The sequence below is a fragment of the Armigeres subalbatus genome, chromosome 3 (assembly GCF_024139115.2).
Source record: "Armigeres subalbatus isolate Guangzhou_Male chromosome 3, GZ_Asu_2, whole genome shotgun sequence".
Classification (NCBI taxonomy): Eukaryota; Metazoa; Arthropoda; class Insecta; order Diptera; family Culicidae; genus Armigeres; species Armigeres subalbatus.
Genome location: NC_085141.1, coordinates 159,806,360 through 159,828,707, shown reverse-complemented (window position 1 = coordinate 159,828,707; position 22,348 = coordinate 159,806,360). Strand labels below are relative to the sequence as shown.

The 22,348-nt window shown below is 43.4% G+C and overlaps 3 protein-coding genes across 21 annotated transcripts in view; all 3 read left to right on the top strand.

The window, feature by feature from the left end:
- Positions 1 to 22,348, top strand: part of LOC134219737 (USP6 N-terminal-like protein) — a 29,812-nt gene that overhangs the window by 4,957 nt on the left and 2,507 nt on the right. For 17 of the 19 annotated variants that reach the window (XM_062698576.1, XM_062698581.1, XM_062698591.1 and 14 more), the window contains 3 exons: positions 10,963 to 12,035; positions 12,158 to 12,478; positions 12,546 to 12,762. In XM_062698576.1, coding sequence (XP_062554560.1) covers positions 11,190 to 12,035; positions 12,158 to 12,478; positions 12,546 to 12,762 — 1,384 coding nt within the window. In that variant the 5' untranslated portion in view covers positions 10,963 to 11,189. Of the gene's footprint in view, positions 1 to 10,962; positions 12,036 to 12,157; positions 12,479 to 12,545; positions 12,763 to 18,873; positions 18,919 to 19,221; positions 19,738 to 22,348 lie in introns of those variants that run through there. The other 2 variants (XM_062698593.1, XM_062698594.1) reach the window with 2 other exon arrangements.
- Positions 4,383 to 5,192, top strand: LOC134222091 (uncharacterized). Its single transcript, XM_062701237.1, has one exon. It carries the CDS (start codon positions 4,383 to 4,385, stop codon positions 5,190 to 5,192), a length of 810 nt encoding a protein of 269 aa, XP_062557221.1.
- On the top strand, positions 20,252 to 21,245 carry LOC134219739 (uncharacterized). The gene has a single exon (XM_062698599.1). The coding sequence runs from the start codon at positions 20,317 to 20,319 to the stop codon at positions 20,923 to 20,925; it is 609 nt and encodes a 202-aa protein (XP_062554583.1). The 5' UTR covers positions 20,252 to 20,316; the 3' UTR covers positions 20,926 to 21,245.

The following is a 22,348-nucleotide window of genomic DNA, read 5'->3' as shown; positions in this document are numbered from 1 at the left end:
AGGTTCGCGTTCCAATTTCGTATTTTCTTCTACTCTCACTGGTACCGAATGGTTTACAACGCCGAAGATTGAAAAATACGTGAGAGAAACTTACGTTTCTTGTCTCAATACCCCTAAGTAAACACCCATATTGCACAGGAAGCATTTTGTGGGGCTGTGTTGTTCATCAAGTTTCTCGGCTTGCTACGATGGAACACGATCGAACGAATATCGACCTCTTGAATTGTTGCGAGGAACGTCCGACGATTGATCACGTCCATGCTGCTATCGGTTTGCACATGAACCACATTGGAGGTCGAAACAAGCTATGGAAATCAAGTCACGCGTGGAAAGCAAATGAGCGGAAAAGCTGAAACAACTTCACGCGGAATTTGGACTTTTTTCATTTCTCCAACTAGTATGACGCTGCACTGGTGGTTAGCCGGTATGCTAATTGGTAGTGAAGTGACTCAACTCTTTCCATAGGAAAGAAAATCGAAACCACTTTCTATGCTTTATGATTGTTTTTTTTTGTCAGAATCTAGATATTGACATGCCTTCGCTTCCTAATTGTTGTATAATTTCCTCATTGGAATAACATCTGCTTTTCTAATAAAAGTCATGCGATTTTACATAACTGCGTTTGCAATTACACGCCCGGAAAATTAAAAAAAAAACACCATCAAAAAAAAGTTTTGTATTTGGCTCAAGTATAAGAAACTCGACTACTCTGGATTCAAACTACATATAATAGAACAATAGCAATAAGAACGCTGAGCAACTTTGTCTGTATGCTAAACATATATGTTTATAAGATCACAAACATTGATTTGACACTTCAAATTTCAAAACAAGTACCTACTTTGGTTCTCAAAACCCTGATTAATCCACCTAGCGGCGTTGGTGCCTTTCTCGTGCATAATAACTAATGTTTTGGCCGTAATATCTGATCCAATAGTCCGATCTGACCAATTTTCACTATAGGTCACCGAGCCTTCTATCAAAATTTCTGTTTTGGAGAACATATAGCCTTTACGTATACTTAGTATACGAGAAAGGCACATAGTAGAGGAATGAGCAATCTTATATTTATGCCTCAATTGTCAATACCATCCATCATTTAACCTGAATTCCTGTTGAATGATAACCACATCAATCAAAGGTATTCATAACCGATGAACATAAGTGTGCAAATCATTAAACGCAAAAACACACGGTGATCACCAAATTCACACATTTCCTCACGGTCACCACCACACTACCGTTAGCTAATCGAATTCCGCTCGCCCATTTAAAGATATGATAACCTTTAGTCAAGTCGCGACTCGCTGTACGCGCATTCGCAACAAAACGCTACCAAGTTTCAAAACATTTAATCCAACTACGGGCGGATCAACCGCGCTGCCTCTGCTGCTACGGTAAACGCATCATATGATCGCGTCAAGGTCGTTCATGCCGCCTGCGTTGTCGGTCACCTGCCGTTGGTTGTTGTTGGTGTGTTGTGTGATATGGTGGAATACCGGACGGAGCGAGCAGCTGGACTGGAACTAGATTAATTTCGCCGGGGAACCCCGCTACTAGTTGCAAAATTGTCGTCACAGTGGCCGAATATTGGATCAAACCTTAACGGTTTTTACAAGTTTTCTTTAGACTTCTTTTTTCTGGACATCAAGGCACAGAGATCTGAGCTAGGAAAATTACAATTGAAGAGCTGTGCAAGAAGTTATTGTATGATAAATAAGCATTGATAGGCGTCTGAAGGTAGCATTGTATGCTGTTGAACATACATTTTTGACATAACTGAAAAGACTCGGAGTTTCAAAAAGGTACCCCAAAAATCTCTGCATACAAATTTTCACGCCGATCGGTTCAGTAGTTTTCGAGTCTATAAGGTTCAGACAGACAGAAATTCATTTCTATGTATATATAGATTTATTTATTATCACCAGTGAGCCCAAGTACACGAATGCTTCAAACACTTAGACTGCGTCACCAAAAATACAAACTCGTGATGGGTGGATTGCGTTGCCCTCTCTTGAGACTCTTCCTGTCATTGGGGGCAGCAGGGACAGCAGGGACAGCATGGACCATGTCCAAGGGCTTGACGACCCCTCCCCAGCTGTCTGTGAGTCAGGGAGAACTGCCTAGGGCGTGGTGGGATTTAGCAGTGGGCTCTGCTAAAATCCCTCCCAAAAACCACAAGTGCCCGTAAGCAGACTCTACCAAAGCGACTGTGTGCCGCTTCAAAAGCACAAGCCCAGGGAGTGCCAATTGGCATGGGGAGTGTCCCTACTCCGGTAGGGTAGCGCGTGAGCTGCTTCGGCAGGGAGTGAGTGATCTGGTTGTGCTGAGGCAGGAGTGTCATAGCGCGTCACCGCTATTGTCACCTCGAAGCGCAGCAGAAGTCTGAGTATGGACTGCACATGCTAAGGTAAGAGTGTCGTAGCGTAGTATCGTTGATTGGTCCCTACATACCGCTATCGACACCTCGAGGCATGGCAGTGGAGTGTTGGAGTGAGTTGTGGAGTGTACCTACTTCGGTAGGGTAGCGCGTGAGCTGCTTCGGCAGGGAGTGAGTGATCTGGTTGTGCTGAGGCAGGAGTGTCATAGCGTGTCGCCGCTATTGTCACCTCGAAGCGCAGCAGAAGTCTGAGTATGGACTGCACATGCTGAGGTAGGAGTCGAGGTACCCATCGACACCTCGAGGCATTGCAGTGGAGTGTTAGAGTGAGCACCCGAAAAAGGGTCACATGGAGCGAATGGTCTTTGGAGAAGCTGCTTCGGCGGCAGGGTAGTAGTGGGTTGTACCCACACACCTACAGTTGTGCACATGTGGTGCATGGGGAGTGTCCCTGCTTCGGCAGGGTAGCGTGTAGTCTGCTTCGGCAGTGGTGTGATTGATCTGCTCGTGCTGAGGCAGGAGTGTCGTAGCGTAATATCTATAACTCCCAGGCAGTTACCGCTATTGTCACCTCGAAGCGCAGCAGAAGTCTGAGTATGGACTGCACATGCTGAGGTAGGAGTCGAGGTACCTATCGACACCTCGAGGCATGGCAGTGGAGTGTTAGAGTGAGCACTCGAAAAAGGGTCACATGGAGCGAATGGTCTTTGGAGAAGCTGCTTTGGCGGCAGGGTAGCAGTGGGTTGTACCCACACACCTACAGTTGTGCACATGTGGTGCATGGGGAGTGTCCCTGCTTCGGCAGGGTAGCGTGTGGTCTGCTTCGGCAGTGGTGTGATTGATCTGCTCGTGCTGAGGCAGGAGTGTCGTAGCGTAATATCTGTAGGCCCAGGCAGTTACCGCTATTGACACCTCGAGGCATGGCAGCGGAGCGCCCGGGAGAGCATCCAAGTAAGACTCAAATGGAGTGAATGGTGTGCGAGCACCCAAGTCAGTCTCGCGTGGGACGAGTGCCTGTGTGAGCGATAATGAGCGAGTACGCTTAGTACTGCCATCCCCCAGAAGTAGTACTGCGAGGTAGTTCCTGGGGGAAACGATGGTGGAGCCCAAGGGAGTTTAGTCGGTATTACCGGTATGGTCGAGTCCGACACTCCAGTACACTTCCGTGTGGTAGTTTGGCAACTACAATGCACGTGTACTGGGTTAGTGTGTAAATGCATTCTCCCTTGTAAAAAAAAAAAAGAGACTCTTCCTGTCATGTACTTCGTCTTCGACATGTTGATGACTAATCTAATCCGTTTATCTTCGCCCTTCAGTCTGATGTAGGATTCCTCGCTTAACTTTTCAAAAGGACCTAAGTAACATTTTTTTCATGAATTAATTTGAGTATTGCAATCAAAAGCTTTCATGTTTTTCTGTTGATTGCGCTATTCAAATTAATTCATGAAAAAAATGTTACTTAGGTCCTTTTGAAAAGTTAAGCGAGATTCCTCCTTCCTCTCAAAGTAACTTGCCATGATATTAATGTCGTCGGCTAAACCAAATAACTGGACGGACTTTGTGAAAATCGTACCACTCGTGTCAATCCCTGCCCTTCGTACTATTCTCTCTGAAGCGATGTTGAAGAGCTGACACGGTATTTGGTTGTTTACTGTTGCATTGTTTTGCGTTTTTCCTCTGCTGTTAATTTCAAATTAGTACGTGTAATACCGGTCTGTAAGTGGCGTGTTTTAGCTTTATCGCTAACGATTACGTGCTGCATACTAGTGCAGTAAAGAATCACGCGTAGTGAATTTGGAAATTGAGAAAATTCATCAACAATCGACGGGCGAGAAAAGTTTTTTTTGCTTTTGCATATACTGCGATCACGGTACAAGTGATCCGAAGTCGACTCGATTGTGCGAATTGTTTACTCTCGATCATAGTAGTTTCTGTATGTACGGTTGTCGGGAGTGCGAAAGTTCAAGCGCAAAATACGACAAGGTCCGCGTCCTCGAACACAATGTCTCTAGTATGCAGTTCCTGCGCAAATGAGATTTTTCATCCCCGTTGTTGTGGTATTGCTGCTGATGCGTTTGAGGAAGTTATGAAAAACAAGCAAATTTTCTGGATGTGCTATTCGTGTACTAAACTGATGGATGACTTACGCTTCCGAAATACGACACGGGCGGCTTATGAGGTCGGACAAGTGCATGCGCTGAATTCTCATAGCGATATTATGCAAAACCTGAAGTTGGAGATTATGGATGAACTGAAAACCGAGATTAAGACGAACTTTGCCAAGCTGATAAACTCTAGCTCATTCACTCCGAAGTCTTTTAAGCCCACCGACATCCATCCTAGGTTTACCAAGGGCAGGAGACTATTTAGAACGATCGATAACGCTGAACCTACTCCGAAGCCCTCGCTACAAGTTGGAACTGGAAGCACTCCGTCTCCGTCAATGGGGATAGCTACTGTTCCGCCTTATCAACCGAAGTTTTGGCTGTATTTATCCCGTATCGCGAGAGATGTGTCCACAGACCAAGTTCGCGCTCTCGCCATGAAACGCCTTGCGTCAGATGACATTCAAGTAATTCGACTGGTTGCTAAAGGAAGGGATATAAATACTTTGTCGTTTGTCTCGTTCAAAGTCGGTATGAACCTGGACCTGAAGTCCAAGGCTCTATCGACTTCTACGTGGCCGAGAGGAGTAGTTTATCGGGAGTTCACCGACAACAGATCCGGAGCAAATTTGTGGCGACCAGGACCTGCTGCAGTATGCGACGATCCATTGAGCACATCAATGGACGAAGTTATATTGATGGAATAAGTGATATGATAGATGGCTTCAGCTCTGCTCCGGGACGCACACTTGCCTCTACCCTCAAGGAAGTCCCTATCCCCTCATCGTAGTCGCGCCTTTCCGCCAGCGGCCAGCAGTCGTCCCGGCCCTACGCTTGAGATGGGAGACGGGATCTTCCGAACTCCTTCTACAGGCAAGTATAGTTCATCACCGAGCATTTCGCACCCTGATTTTTCCAACGTTTCCAGCGTTTCTCCAGCTAAATTCCAGTCTTTGCATTCAGTCAACAAGATACTACAAAACGATGTACGCGTTCCAGGACGCACAAGTGCCACAAGTATAGAGGAAGCCCCTAATCCACTCAACACAGTCGTGCCCTTTCTGCCTACGATCATCAGCCGTCCTGGTCCTGTGTTTGAGATTGGAAACGGGGGCTTCCGCACTCCTCTTTCTGGCAAGTATCAACCATCAATGAACGCTTTTCTGTCTGAAAGTTCTCCGGTTTTTAGTGAAGCCATGAATGATTCCACTCTCCCGTCCGAACTGCCGTTTAACTACACATCTAGAATCCAAATAATCAACCGTTCACCGGGATGCACGCCTGCTAGCTCAATGGAAGCCCTCAATCCGCTCATTGCAGTCGAGCCACTCCAGCCAGCGCTCCGCAGTCATCCCGGTCCTGTAATTGAGTCTGGCACGGAGGGCTTCCAAACCGTTATTGCAGGCAAGTACAATATCGTCCAGAACAATTCTCTTCCGGTAACATATGTTACTTCCAGTATCCAGCCAGTAGACGCTGATTCCAACCCCGAGCAGCCTGCCATATCATCCAACGTATCTAACAATTGCCTGCCGGTCAGAGGATCCATTACGTCTGGTGAATTACCTGCTCATGCCTTGCGCATCTACTACCAGAATGTGCGCGGCCTCCGTACTAAGGTGGACTCTTTCTTTCTGGCTGCTAGTGAATGTGACTACGACGTAATTGTTTTGACGGAAACTTGGCTAGACGAACACATCCTCGGCATACAGCTATTCGGTCCTAAGTTTGCTGTTTACCGTACAGATCGTAATTCAGCTAACAGTACTAAGTCTCGCGGAGGAGGAGTCTTGATAGCAGTCTCAACACGCTGGAATAGCTACGTTGACTCTACATTGACAAGTATTGCATTGGAGCAGTTATGGATTAGAATTTCTACGGCCGATCGATTGGTTAGCATAGGAGTATTATATCTACCTCCAGACCGGCGTAGCGACATAAATTGTATTCGGGATCACATGAACTCTTTTAGCTCTATTAGTTCCAACCTGGACTTCAATGACTTCGTCTTGCAACTAGGAGACTATAATCAACCGAACTTGGAATGGGTTGCATCGGAAGACGGGTTTATGCATGTAAACCCTCAATCTGTTTTGTCCACCAGTAGCTCCGCATTGGTCGATGGTTTTTCGTTCAATTGCTTGACTCAGCTTAATGGAGTGGCTAACAGAAATGGTCGGTTTCTGGATCTCGTCCTCGCCAACGATGCAGCTAAATCTACTTGCACCGTTTCCGAAGCCACCTCTCATCTACCTGGATGCTGACCATCCCGCTCTGGACATAGTCGTCAACCTTCCGGGCCTGTTTACGTTTGACGATGCTTCTGACGTGCACCAAATGTACGACTACCGCCGAGCTGATTATGATAGTATTTGTGATGCTATCTCATGTATTGACTGGTCACCCATCGAGATTGACGTCTGTGTAGATGATGCTGTTAATTATTTCACTCGCCAAATTCATCGTATAATTGCGGAGCACGTGCCCCTGTGTCGCCCGAAGCCTAAACCTCCCTGGTCGAACAGTCGTCTGCGTCAGCTAAAGCGAAGTAGGGCAAAAGCATTGCGACAGTACTGCAAGAATCGCACGCTGATTACGAAGCAGGAGTTCAACCGTTCCAGTACTGCATATCGTGTATACAATCGATTCCTTTATCGTCGTTACGTGCTTCGAACACAATCATCACTCCGTAGAAACCCCAAACGTTTTTGGTCGTTTGTTAACTCCAAACGAAATGAAGTTGGTCTGCCTTCGTGCTTGCATCTGGGTGAAGAAATCGCCAGTTCTGAGCTGGAAAATGTAATTTATTCGTTCGACATTTCCTAAGTACATTCAATGCCACCAGGGCCACCGCCGATCAAATAGCTGTTGCAAATCAATTCACGCCTAGAAATGTTTTAGATTTACATGCGTTTATAATCGATGAGCAGACCGTTCTGTCAGCCATCAGAAAATTGAAAAGCTCGTACATTGCCGGCCCGGATGGTATTCCGTCTTCTGTGCTCAAGAATTGTTCGAACTCGCTGGCTACCCACTTAGCTAGGATTTTTACACTGTCGCTCCAGGAGGGAAAGTTTCCTGATGAATGGAAGATGTCGCACATGAAGCGACAAAAGGAATGTACAAAATTACCGAGGCATCACATCCTTATGTTCTTGCTCCAAAGTATTCGAGATAATCATGAATGACGTTTTATTCAGTGCCAGTAAAGCGTACATCTCTACTGCACAGCACGGCTTCTATCCAAAGCGATCTGTAGAAACGAATTTAATAGAGTTTGTTTCGCTGTGTGTTCGCACCATGGACTCCGGTGGTCAAGTTGATGCAGTTTATACGGATTTGAAAGCAGCGTTCGACCGCGTCGACCATGGAATATTGCTTGCAAAGTTAGAACAACTTGGAGTTAGTCGCCATCTAGTGTGCTGGTTCAAATCATATCTGTCGAACCGATTGCTTTCTGTGAAAATCGGTTCTTCACAGTCTGAATACTTCTCCAATACTTCTGGTGTACCACAAGGAAGTAATCTGGGGCCTCTCTTGTTCACGCTGTTTATCAACGAACTCTCCCGACTTCTACCTCCTGGTTGTCGTTTGTTTTATGCGGATGATGTTAAAATGTTTAAGATTATCAACAGCATCGAGGATTGTGAAGAACTGCAATCGCATGTGGATAGAATGGCGAACTGGTGTTCTGCTAATCTCCTGACGCTCAGTATTCAAAAATGTAATGCCATTTCCTATTATCGGAAACACAAGCCGATAGTTTTTGACTATTGTATCTCTGGTACTACCCTCGAAAGAGTGAATAGGATTAAGGATTTAGGAGTCACACTGGATCAATACATGACATTCAAGCCGCACTATAACGACATCATCGCAAAAGCTAATCGGCAACTCGGATTCATTTTCAAACTATCTGAAGACGAACGAAACTATCAGGGATCCTCATTGCCTAAAATCTCTGTACTGCTCTTTAGTTCGTTCTATCCTTGAATTTTGTGCTGTAGTTTGGAGCCCTTATCATAGCGTCTGGATCTCAAGGCTAGAAACCGTGCAGCGTAGATTCGTGCGTTATGCACTTCGGCACCTTCCATGGAGGAATCCCGTTCATCTTCCCGCATATGAGGATCGATGTAGACTACTTGGTATTGACACTCTTCAAATGAGAAGGAATAGATCGCAGGTTGCCTTCGTGGCCAAAATCGTGACTGGTGAAATTGACTCTCCGGAACTTCTCATGAGGTTAAATCTTTATGCTCCGGAACGAACAATGCGTCAACGAGATTTCCTGCACCTTTCTCCGCGTAATCGAATGTATGGCATGAATGAACCTTCCCGTGCTGCTGCGGCTGCTTTTAACAACATTTATAGGCTATTTGATTTTAACTTACCATTGACCACTTTTTTAAGAAGATTGTAATCGTTTAATGTATATTTGTTTAAATTTACTATATTCATTAAGACTACCAAATGTCAGATGAATCAATACAATAAACATAAACATAAACACTCTAGAATAACCCTGAAACTCGAACTACGCACATCACCTGATCCACCGTCGCCTTGATCAACCGTATCAGTTTATCAGGAAATCCGTGTTAGTGCATTAGCTGCCATAGCTGATTCCGATGGATTGTATCATATGCGGCTTTGAAGTCGATAAATAGATGATGTGGGTAATTATCTCTTCAAATCAACCACAATTCAAAATATTAAATAGCCCCGGTAGATATTCGTTTTTTAACGCTTATCAATCGGCTTTGATGATCAGACAGCAAATTTGGAATGGAAGTTTGGCAGCATGCTGCGAGATATTCGTGCCTGCATTGCCGAACGTCTGATCAAAACATACAAGTCAATGACGAAGCTGTCTACTGAGAGTCGTTGCAAGTGATGGTAAAACGAAGATTTTCATCCTTGTCTGGGAAGAACTTCCTGAAGAATGTCAAGACGAACTTATGTAGGAATTTTTGGAGGAACTTGCCAGAAATTTCCTGCATCAGGAAATCTCCTGCGGAGAAGTTTCTGAAGGAACTTCCGAAAGAAGAAATTCCTAGAGGAACTCTCGGAGGAGTTCCTGAGAGAACCTCCGGAGGAGTACCTGGAGGAACTTTCGCAAGAACCTCCGGAAGAGCTTCCGAAGAAACTTCCGGAGGAATTTCTGAAGGAACTTTCGGAGGAATTCTTGGAGAAACTTAACGAGAAATTCCTGGAGGAACTTCCGGAAAATTTTCTGAAGGAACTTTCGGAGGAGTTCCTTGAAGAACTTTACGAAGTGCTTTAGAAGAAACTTTCGGAAGAAATTATGCAGGATCTCCCGGAGGAATTTCCAGAGGAATTCCAGAGATATTTTTGGAGTAACTTCCACAGGAGTTCCTTGGAGAACTTTTAAAGGACTTGATGACTTCCGGAAGGGTTAGGGGTGGACTTTCCGTAGAAGTTCCTGGGCGACCTTCCGGAGAAGTTCCTGGGAGACCTTTCTGAGGAGTCCGTGGAGGATCTCCCAGATGACTTCCTGGAGGAACTTATGAAGGAATTTCAGGAGGAACTTCCGGAGGAATTCTTGAAGGAACTTGCTGAGCAATTCCTAGAGGAACTTCTGAAGAAATTCTTGGAAGAACTACCGGAGGAATTCCTGGAGGAACTTGGGATAATTGAAGATAATTAAAGTTAGTAAATTTCCAGGAGATTTTAGAAACATACTGAAAATCCAAGAAAATCTGTAAAATTTTATGTAAACAAATGCTAATACCAATGAATTCTCAGGAATGTTTTTAGTTAGTACATCTCTTAATTATTCACGAAATTTTGTTAATTTCCAATGTCCAAAAACTCCTTAAAATATCCTGAATACTTCAGAAGTCACCTTAATTTCAATAAGAAAATTATTTAGAGCTTTTTAGTGGAATGTCTCCAGTTTGTACAATCCCATTGGATTCCACCACTTAATTGTATCTTGACAGATACGTATTTCGACCTCAACAGTAAGACCGTCTTCGGTGTCTCGTACTTGACTCGACTAATTTAATGTCAAAATAAATCAAGGAAATTAACATACTTTGATTGATTAACTACAATCCGGATCAAATTTAGAACAAACCGCAAACTCATCCGCAACCCGTACAGCATACAGAGTGCGCCGGCTTTGTGCTCACAGAAATGATCGAGAGATTGTCTTCTTACTCCATGCATTCATTATATTTCTCCATACATTTCTTGCGAATTCGTAACTTTTGCTCAGATGGAGTTCGGAGTTGCGCCTCTGTGGTACCCGACCACATTCCGCCAGATTGCGTTTGCTTACATTATACACACATTGTTACCCGATTGATTATTTATAGATAGGCTTAGGTCTCCATTACTACTCCATAACAACTTGAACAGTTCATGCTATACATTTATTGAACGATAAACAAACGCTGGAGGAATGTTTAACGTGAATAAATATTTATCAAGTTTGTTTTCTTCTTGTTACAGCCGATTTCTTACCGCGAATCACAGCGTGGTGAGAGGAAACGACTGCAGAAAGCCACCGAATAATTAACCCACGAATTGGGTCTGGGAAAATCGAACACGACACCGAATGGCGAAAAAATGTTCAATGGAGCGGTGATGCTGCTCAGACACGTGCACACATCAGCTAATTTGGGTTCGCCAGAGGGTAACCGGAGGTAGGCCCCCGTCAGCAGAAACTGCCAGAAACGATGACGGAGGAAGAACTGATCGAAAAACGAAACCTGCTGGAGCGTGCGAATGACGAACGGGAAGCAATTTTCAAACGATACGACCGGGGGAGAAAGAACATAGACATCGATGCGTGGGACGATCCGGCCTTCGAAATCTACACGCAAGCCGATCGGTATGGCTTTTTGCAACCGGAAAAGGAGCAGAAGTTTCGGGACGATCTGGAGGTGGCACGACGAAAACAGATCGAAGTGGAACGGACGAAAAAATGGCTCAAGATGAGAGATAAATGGAGTACCGCGGAAACTAAGGAACGACTACAACGGAGAGTCATGAAAGGTATTCCGGATCGGTTGAGAGCGGCTATCTGGAAGCTGTTCCTTAATCTTGATCAAACGTTAAGGGAAAATGTCGGCGTGTATGATAAGATGTTGAAGTTCGCGCGGCAATACAGTCCCGACATTCGGCAGATAGATTTCGACGTGAATAGGCAGTTTCGCAACCATATAAACTATCGTGAGCGGTACAGTGTGAAACAGCAGAGCTTGTTTCGGGTACTGGCTGCGTATAGTATGTACAACATGGAGGTTGGATATTGCCAAGGCATGTCGACGGTTGCCGGCGTGCTACTGATGTACTTTGACGAGGAAGATACGTTCTGGGCGTTGAACGCGTTGCTCTCCAATGAACGCTATGCCATGCACGGGCTGTATGTGGAAGGTTTCCCCAAGTTGATGCGGTTCCTGCAACATCATGACAAAATCTTGACGAAATGTATGCCAAAAGTAAAGAAGCATTTAGACAAACACGGAGTAGATTCCGTGCTGTACTCGTTGAAGTGGTTTTTCGTTATCTTCATTGAAAGGGTGAGTAGAAAAAAAGAATTTGTTTCATGATAGGATAATTATTCAGCCGAAACTGAGCGGATCATTTTTTTTTAATTTTTGTGACGCAATTTCACATTGAGATTTGACCCTTTCTTCCATAGATACCGTTCAGTCTGTGCCTACGAGTATGGGACATCTATATGCTGTACGGCGAGCGTGTTCTTACGGCAATGGCCTACACCATTCTCAAGATTCACAAGGTAAAGCTACTTCGAATGAAGGACATGGATCAGATCACCGAGTTCCTGCAGACGATACTGTACAAAAGTTTCGGCTACGATGACGATACTGTGATAAAGACGCTCCAGCTCTCAATGCTTGAGCTGAAGAAACTAAACCTGGACAAGCTGCCGCCTGCCCCGGACAACGAGTTCCCCAAGGTTCCGTTTGGGCAGTTCATCGAGCCTAGTTTAGATGCCAAGGTAAGAAAAAAAAAGAGTTAAAATATCAAATTCTGAGTTTGCCAATTTCATACCTTATATTTTCCAGATCGGACACCGGAACGAGAAGTTCACCGAACGAGAGACAGAATTGAAGGAAACGGTACTGTACCGAAGCGAGTCGAAGAATGATGAAGATGACGAGGAGGGAAACCACGTGGGTCAGAATGGCCATCGCAATGCGGACGGTGACGATGACGATCGAACCGAGCGGGACTGTGATGATATCACCGAGGAGGACGATGCTTACAGTAATCTCAATACAGGTACGTCTTTCACTTCTGTGCGGACACTTTCCACAACTGGAGGTAGCTATTTAGAAAGCCATTTTTAGCTTTTTTCTATAGTGTGTAGTTTTTTGCCGCAGCATGCATTTGATTTTTTGATATAGGTTTTCATTATTTTAAGATGACGTAACATTCTTTTCTGGATCTGTGCTATATTATATTACGACAAATTTTAACCATCCTGAAGTGTGCTTGAGCATTGTATGCGATAACTGTTTTGATGTTCCATAAACACAGTGAAATTCAGTTGTAAATAAGGTTGGTAATGGCGTGCACATTCGTTCTAAACATCTGTTTCGTTATTGCGCAAATTGATCTCGGTGGACCCTTCAGCCACACTGCGTTTTATTGGTCAAAGCATATTCACACTAATCAATAAATAATACTTCATCCACTATTATCACATTTTGATAACTCATACAGAAAAGGGAAAAACAATATCAACAAAATATACACTCATTATGTTATATTCGGCTTGTATACGATCAATTCATTGATAATAGCTCTAGACATACAATTGAAAAATCACAGATACGTATTTTTACTAACAGTAAAGCCGTTACACTTACAAAATTTTACACTATTGTTTATAATGTTGAAAAATGGGTTCGAAATTTCCTTTTTTTTTAATCTTTATGTGTGTCGAAATTTCCTCTGTCTGACCCGATATAAGGTTGCCCAATTTTGTTCAGCCGGAGTTTTCGCAAAGTATTTGGAATAAATAAATCAGAGCGAGAGGCCCTCCTCAGCCTGGGGGATATAGGGGAACAAGGGGCAATATGGACACCCTAAGGTTTTAATCAATATTAGGTGATTTAAATTGAATATAATTCGGATATTTAGCAATTACATGATACTATTACTCGTTAACTACCAGTTATGTTTTGAATCGTACTGAAAATACGGCAATTTCAATCAAATAGAACGACCTATCTAACCACGAGGTTAGTGTCAAATGTTTTCCAGCGAGTTGGAACGCACAGTGTTAAACTAAAAACATATTGATTTGAGATATATCGGGTTTGTTGGTAGATGTCTTTAAAAATTTAGGAGCGTTTATTGCCTTTCTCGTATACAAAGTATATGCAAAGGCTATAGGATCACTCCAAAACCGAACTTTTGATAGAAGGCTCGGAGACCTATAGTGTTATATACCAATCGATTCATCTCAACGAATTGAGGTGATGTCCGTATGTGTTTTTTTTTACACAGGATTTTGTTTTTACGCGATTTTTTTTCGCTCATATTTTTGATCGTGTGACTTCAATTTACCTCCAAAATCTACGCAACATGTTTCAAAAAATCCAGAACAAATCAAAGAAAAATCACATGATGATTATTATGCGTTAAAAATTTAGGATGAGCGGAAAATAGAGAAAATGTAAATTGTGTAAAACAGAATCCAGTGTACAAGGGAGAATGCATTTACACACTAACCCAGCACACGTGCATTGTAGTTGTCAAACTACCACACGGAAGTGTGCTGGAGTGTCGGACTCGAACGCACCGGTAATACCGACTAAACTCCCTTGGGCTCCGCCCTCGTTTCCCCCAGGAACTACCTCCCAGTACTACTTCTGGGGGATGGCAGTACTTAATGTACTCGCTCATTCTCGCTCACACAGGCACCCGTCCCATGCGAGTCTTACTTGGGTGCTCGCTCTATCGCACCCTCTAACACACCCTACATGCTCTGTCGCACCCTGTGAGTCTGACTTGTATGCTCACCTCTATCATGCCATGTGGGTCTGACTTGTGTGCCCACCCTTCTCATGCCATGTGGGTCTGACTTGTATGCCCACCTTTATCATGCCATGTGAGTCTGACTTGGATGCTCACCTCTTTCATTCAGTTCGCACTAACACATACTACTCTAGTCATTCGACCTAACTCTCGTGCTGGCATCCCTTATGGGACATTTTACTTTGGTACCCACTTCAGACATACCATATGAGACTAGCTCAACTCAAACATACCGTGTGAGACTGATTTGTGTGCTCATTCCTTTCGTACCATGTGAGACTGACTTGGATGCTCACCCACACTCCTCTGCCACGCCGCGGGGTATCAGTAGTCATAGGAACCAACATTCCTGCGCTACTCCCAGCACGGCGTGTGCAGTCCATGCATACACCTATTCATTCACACTTCTGCCATGCTTCGAGGTGACGATCTCGGTTGCCACCCGCTGCGCCATTACCTCTGCATGGGCAGACCATTCACACACTTCTCCGCGTTCGGCACTTTTCGCTCTAACTAACCAATCACAAGTTAGTACTGCTTGTCGATTGCTGCTCGGCGCGACAGATTATCTGCAATCTGAGGAAATCTGTGTGGTTGCAGTCGAGACTGCGTTCCATTTCTCCACCGCTTGACACATCCTCTGGATAAGGTTATCCGGAGTTGTGTCCCGGCCGCAAACGTCTAGCATTGCTCTTCTTTCGACGTCGAGACGAGGGCCTACGAACAGTATGTGCTCTGCAGTTTCGTCAACACCTGGGCAGTCAGGGCAGACGGGGACCTCCGCGTGCCCAAACCTGTGGTGGTACTGTCGGAAACAGCCAGGAATTGTGTCAGATGGAAGTGAACTTCCCCATGGGGTCTCCCCACCCAGCTTGATATGTTAGGAATCACAACTGCATGTTGTGCCGACTTCGGTTACTGACGATAACCCCCTTCGTCTTATGTTGAGCGAGCTCAAGGCCTCTCGCACTCATCCAGTCCTCCACAGTTCTGATCGCGTGTTCTGCGGTTAGTTCTACTTCGGTGATGGACTCCCCGTAGACCTCTAGGGTTACATCGTCAGCAAAGCCGACGATCTTCACACCAGGAGGGAACTTTAGCTTCAGAACCCCATCATACATTAGGACCTACTAGGTCTGACGATAGCCTGTCGATCATCTAGTTGAATTGTTCCATTTGCCACCTTTGTGGGGCGTAGCAGCTACAATAGAACACACCATTAATCTTGGCTATCGCGACACCCTCCGCGGAGGAGTGTACAACCTCTTGAACCGGGTACCTTCCCGTTGTGCAGATTGCCGCCGACCTAGACCCGTACGCCACCCAGTTGCCATTGTCGGCAGGGACGTTGTACGGGTTGGACAGGAGGGCGACATAGGTCCTCGACTCCGAGACCGACTGCCACAGCAGTTGCTGGGCAGGTGCACAGAGGTTCAGGTTCAGCTGTGTTACTTGCACGGCTTTTTCCGATTGGCTTCTCCGAAGGGACACGCAGGCCCACCCATAACATGGTTCCGGGCCTGCTTCTTACTGGCGCAGATTAGGCACCTAGGTGCCTTGTCGCATTCCTGCGCCTTGAGTCCCTCCTCGCCACAGCGACGGCACATCTTGCTTCGGTCTGGGCCCTTGCAGTCATAAGACTTGTGCCCGGACTCAAGGCACCTGTAGCACCTGTCCACTGAAGGTGGCTGGAGCACGCTTACTAGGCATACTGACCAGCCGATCTTCAGCTTCCCTTTCTCAGTGACCTTTTTGGCGTCAGCCACCGGTAGTCTGAGATAGGCTACCTGCGTATGTCTGTATGTGTGTACAAAAATGTGAGACACACTTTTTGGTACTTAGCATTATTCGATTTACTCGCAACAAGTTGCAGTCGACGTGGATTGCGGTCTAGTTGTTTCCTATTGAAAGTTGGCCTGATCGGTCATTGCGTTCCAAAGTTATTGAAAAAACATTGTTTTTCTGCCAAGGGTCCCCCCCCCTTGGAAAAAAAAAATCAAAAACGAAAAACAATTTTTTTTCAAAGATTGCAGCAATGCATTCAAATGACCGCAAATGCATATGAATTGATGGAAAAAGTAAAATCTATCTAAAGTGCTATTTCGACTTCTCTTATGTGTTATTCTCATTTTTTTTAATGCGCGAGAAAGGCACCACCAACGCTAGGTGGATTGGTCTGGTTTTGCCTTTCGCGTATACTAAGCATACGTAAAGGCTAAAGGTTAACTTCAAAGCCGAACTTTTAATAGAAAGCTCGGAGACCCATAGTGTTATATAACAATCGACTCAGCTCGACGAATTGAGGTGATGTCTGTATGTGTGTATGTATGTATGTATGTATGTATGTGTGTGTGTGTGGGTACAAAAAAATGGGAGACACACACATTCGACGTGGAATCCTTCCCAATTTTTCGCTATTGAAAATTAGCCCAATCGGCCATTGCGTTCCGGAGTTATTAAGAAAACATCGATTTTTTCCCCATTTTTGGGGAAAAAAATCAAAATCGAAAAAAAAAATTTCAAAAAAAATCTGCAATGCATTCAAATGAACGCAAATTTCTGTTGGTATCCGTTTCTGATGGCATCGTCGATGGAGCTCAACATTCGAGGTCCAGTTGTGAGGCCAACCAGGCCCGAATTATAAAATGTAGACATAGTTTGATGAACACTTGCAGTTTCTACGTGATCTCTGCTTATTTATACACACCAAGTCCCACTGGTTTTTAACTACAGTGAAACCTTCATGAGTCGATATTGAAGGGATCATCAATTCATGTAAATATCGAGGAGTGGAATAGAAAATCGTTGGAAAGCTGTTTGAAGGGACCATCACAGTAACCCAGAAATAGTTTTTAGTATGGCATAATTTGCTTCCATGAGTCGATATCAAGTCATAGAACATCGACTCATGGAGGTTTGACTATATACAGATTAATTATTCGAAATTTGGTGCGCTGACTAATCTGATTAGATCTCCATGTATTTTGTTAACCCGCAAAAGCAGCCTAAGTTCCTATGTCGATCTTGGCTTCACCGTCCGACGCTAACTGGCGCCCCACTCCAGCGACTATCCGGATGGGGTCAGACAAAGTTCCGTTGTGCAGGATTCTGCACGTAAAAGCTTTATACTGCGTTTCGATGAGACCGACGATTTTTTCCGTAACTCCCTTGTGTATAATGGCGCCCCATAGATTTTCGTGGTTCAGACGATCGGAAGCGGAAGATCGAAAACGGGTAGTGCTCAAAAGTTCCCTCTCCTTTAAAAAGTCCCTATGCAAAATGTTAGCTCAATCGGACTTCGTTAAGGGTTTGACCAAAGCGGTCAAAGTTTGACTGTATTGAAACACGAAAATTTCCTAAGGGGGGAGGGTTCGGGAAAATTCGAGAAATCGATTTTTTTTATGCCAAATGTCTTAGAAATGCATGAAACGTCGAGAACTGGTGTTAGGTCGAATTTTTTTTTTTTTGAAAAAGATGACTTTTTGGGACTTGAAAATTGTTGGAACTAAGAAAATTTTTTGAAATTTTTTTTTTCTATGCCAGATGTCCTAAAAAAGCATGAAACGTCGAGATCGGGTGTTATCTCGATTTTTGTTCAAAATGACTTTTTGGAATTTTTGGAAATTATTTTTTTTTGCCTAATGTCTTACAAATGCATAAAAAATCCCAAAAAGTATTTTTTTTCTATTTTTTTTTGTTTTCGAGGTGGGGAAAATTATGGCTTTGGCAGGTTTTGTTCCATTATTGTCAGGGGGGTTTTTGCTGACCAAATTTTATGAAATTCAGACTCAATATTCTTTGATATGCAAAGAATGTTTAGGCTAAATTTGAGCATAATTGCTTATAGAAAACCCCCCTGACAATAATAGATCAAAACCTGCCAAAGCCGTCATTTCCCCTATGTAACACCAGATCTCGACGTTTCATGCATTTCTAAGACATCTGGCATAAAAAAATCGATTTCGAATTTTTCCCGTAAAGAATATTCAGGTGGTAGGTTTGGTTAACCGAGAAGTAATGAATTCCAAAAAAACTGGGTGTATTATTTCTCTGATGGCATATGTAGAAATGACCACATCTATTTGCTGACAAAATTTATCTTTCCCCTACTATCATCGACAGTCGCTTATTTGCTGTTATTATTAAATAATTTTCTCATATATAAATCATCGCTTATAGTGCCAGCTAAAACTCCATATGACATTTCACTAACAAAATACATTTACCAGCATTCACTGTCATGTAATGATATGATGGCTCGTGTCGTTTTTTATTTCTAACGATAATTTTCTTCCCTTTTTGCATGGTTTTCCTGTTTGGACGGGTTTGGCTTTTGGTTTCGAGTAGTTCCCCTAACGCCTCGGTTTCGGAGATTCCATCCCTTGACCAAAGGTACAGAACATCATCGCTTTTTTTACAGTTTATTAGATTATAGTTGAAAAGCTTTAGTTAGTGTTCAGTAGGTACAGTTTATGATTTGTTGTTTCTTTTTTCTTCTTTTTTTCTCCCAACTTTCTTCTGTTTCTGTTTCTCATCTGGATTGGGATGCGGCGTAATGCGTGTTCATCGTGCTCGGCAACACACACCCCATCATTACACAAACCTCGCCAAACCGCGCGACACCCTGCGGCACATTGTCCTGTGTGGTCCACCGCCGGCTTTTGGCCAATAAATCGTTAAATAAAATTTAAACAGGTGTTAGCATGTCATCGCTCAGAACGATTCAGAGCTTTACCACGCTCGATACCAGCACGTCATTAGCGACCAGCCTTAACTCACTTGTAATAATCGATTCGTTCGATGAGAATTGTGATAATATGATTGAGGAAATTACTAGACTTTAGTTAGTAGGATTACACGAGGAGTAGTATTTAAGATATGTACGTATTGAATGCGTCAATAGTATAGGAATTTTTTTTAACTGTTTCCAAAAGGATTAGTTAATCATGAACAGCGTGGTAGGTCGTCTTCTGCTCGGGTATTTGTTAGCAACATCACAATTACTTTTGAACGCCGCAGAAAGATAGTCAATAAGGTAAGAAATGAGATAGGAGAATGTTCACTAATGCTAAATGGATTATGAGATTTTTTTCTTTAATTTTATAGTATGTTTAAGGTTTCTGTTTTTGCAAAAGGTCATAAGTTTGCTTCCAGACTCATGCCCTAACTTTGTTTCTTAATAACTTAGTTACTACATAATCCTTTACAAAATGTTGACCAATTCTTTATATTGAGCATTTATATCACATCTTACAAGCAGATCATATAGAGGTTGACGATCTGTTTTATTAGATTATTGAATTAGGCCGGTTCAATTGGTGTTGATCAACTCACCCAAAGGCTTCATTATGATCCAAGCCCCATTATCGTCTCGATTCTGTTTTATATTTTGGCAGATAAACTGCAAACCCTCTTAGCAATTAATTATCGAAAATTAATCCATTCAAGTTGTTTTAGAACTTGCTCTAATGTAAGAACGCTATTTTTTTTCTTTTTCGTGATCTTGATTCTTACCATATTGATAGATTTTTCTCAATAGAAAATACATGATCTACACGTGTTTTGAATAACAACCATGGTTTTGAACTCGCGGGACATTTTCGTTCCATAAAGCAAATCAGGTGCACGTACCCTGTCGCACCTACAAAAAAATGTTTGAAAACTACGTCTAGTAGCCATTGTTGATTGCAGTTGGCAACGCTTGGCAGTGAGTGAGAGATTTTTTTCATTACCTTTCGGCCCTCCGTAGAGATCGGTAGTTATTCAGTTTCTTGGAAGCTCCAGATCAAGATGTTCAAAATTATTAGTGAAGCAACCAGAGGTATCTCGGCGAAGAACCTTGAAACCGCCGGGAAGTTGGTGCGGCCTTTCTCATCATCGTCTAATAAGGACCGTGGTTTGACCGACTTCAGCGGTAAGAAAGACTGCCAGCAGAAGGCCTGTGGCGAGCGCTCCACCAAGATGCCCCCCAAGGAAGGACCAAAATCGAGCTGTGACAAGCCCGTTAGTCCGAAAACGTGGCGCACCTGTCCGGAACCTCCGAGTCCCAAGGAGTTTTCTTGTGCCGACACAATTCAACAGAAGGTTCCCCAAAGGAAAAAACGACAGGTTGCCTCCAGACCGTCTTGTGCCAAGCCGGCGCCCAGCCTTGCGGCTCCGGACTGCGTGAAAGTAAAGAAAGAACTGTGCCCCCGTGCGATGCTGCCCGGGTGTGGAAAGGCCAAGATCCCACCTCGCTGTGATCCGAAGAAAGTGGTTCGTGATTGTGTCAAGCTACATTCGCCGGTGGCTTCATTCTCGGATTGCTACAAAAACCCATTCCCTCCGCAACCCCGTTCGGAGTGCACGTGTCTAACAACTAGGAAAATCTGTTCTTCGAATTCCCGTGCAGAAGCCTAAACGACCACCACTAAGTTGAGATCCTTTTCTTCTGAACAAATGAAATACAAATCCTCTAACGTAACGGAAATCTATTTTTGATATTATTCCTTTAGGAACCCGAACTATTCGAATGTCATTCCAGAGCGAGAATTCCTTTTCAGTATCAATACCCATAATCTTATCGATATTCCCCAAATTGTAGATGTAGTTTTTTAAGGTTTGTGTTATCAGAGCTATGAAGCGGAGCAGTAAGTTTTAGATTTTTGTAATGTACAAATAGCGAAACAAATTTGGAATGTTGCATTTTTGATACAATACAAATTCGATGTAATGCATGATTGCTTGTCACCTTCTTTTTTTATTTTATCTTCCGAAAGTTCCGCCTAGTTTATCGCTTTGCACGTATTTAGCATGTTAACAGGTAAGATGATCGCAGGACTTCCCTCAATTGATTGCTATTGTAAGTGTTATTGTAAGAACTCCATTGCATTTTTTTTTGCATTTTCGTATTGTTGAAGCCATGTATTTTATATTCTCAAAATGCTTTATGGTTCATATTTTGCTTGACTTCTTCCCATGCTTCTCGGTTGAGAAACTTCTTTCTGGTCCATAGTCGACGTGTCGCTCTGCGACGTGTGACGATGTCAGATTTATCGACTCGAACAAGGATCACAAGGAGTTGAAAATTAGAGCAACTGGCTTTAAAGGGAATTATAAAAATATCGGAAGTCAAGTTGGACTATTTTCCGTCAGATACAGACTATAGATAGTGGAATATATTACGGAGAAAAAGAAAAATTTGGATAGCTCCGCGGAAATAACGCGCAGAGGGCAATCCCCGCATAGAACAAATCATGCATAGTATGCGTTGAATTGAGCTCAAATTATTAATACAAATCAACTGTCATGCAATCCAATCATTTGAATGGCGTACATCAATATCAATTTTAACGCAGTTTAGTTCTTTATTGATGTTCTCTCCACAGAAATTTAATTTTCAGTGGATCAGTTACTTAGGGAAACTAATCAATGCAATATTTTATATAACCTCGACTTCATATCAAATTAGAAAGAATGCTTCCATATTACACGTCCCAAAACGCTTACACTGTTCGTAATAATTGGTTTGATCGGCGGCCTATTGAACCTTTCATTTTGCCCAAAAGTCTTCGTGTCGGGTCTATTAAGAGATCCACCAATACCAAGATTTTGACTAGTGCGTGCTGAGCTAGGTTCTAAGCGAAACGGTATCGCTTTAGTTGAGCCAGTTTTCAGATACATACAGAAACACCTTGCCAAAGGGTACCAGAGCCCACAGTCAAACCCTGCCGCAAATCGCAATGATTCTGCTGAACCCTGAGACACACAGCATTTCAAATCTTTTCAACATTTCATTGAATTATGTGTTTTCTGTTTAGGAATGCATATTTTCTAGGAATGT

Coding starts and splice junctions, on each gene's coding strand:
- LOC134222091 (XM_062701237.1), top strand. CDS start 4,383: ATGTCTCTAGTATGCAGTTCCTGCGCAAATGAGATTTTTCATCCCCGT.
- LOC134219739 (XM_062698599.1), top strand. CDS start 20,317: ATGTTCAAAATTATTAGTGAAGCAACCAGAGGTATCTCGGCGAAGAAC.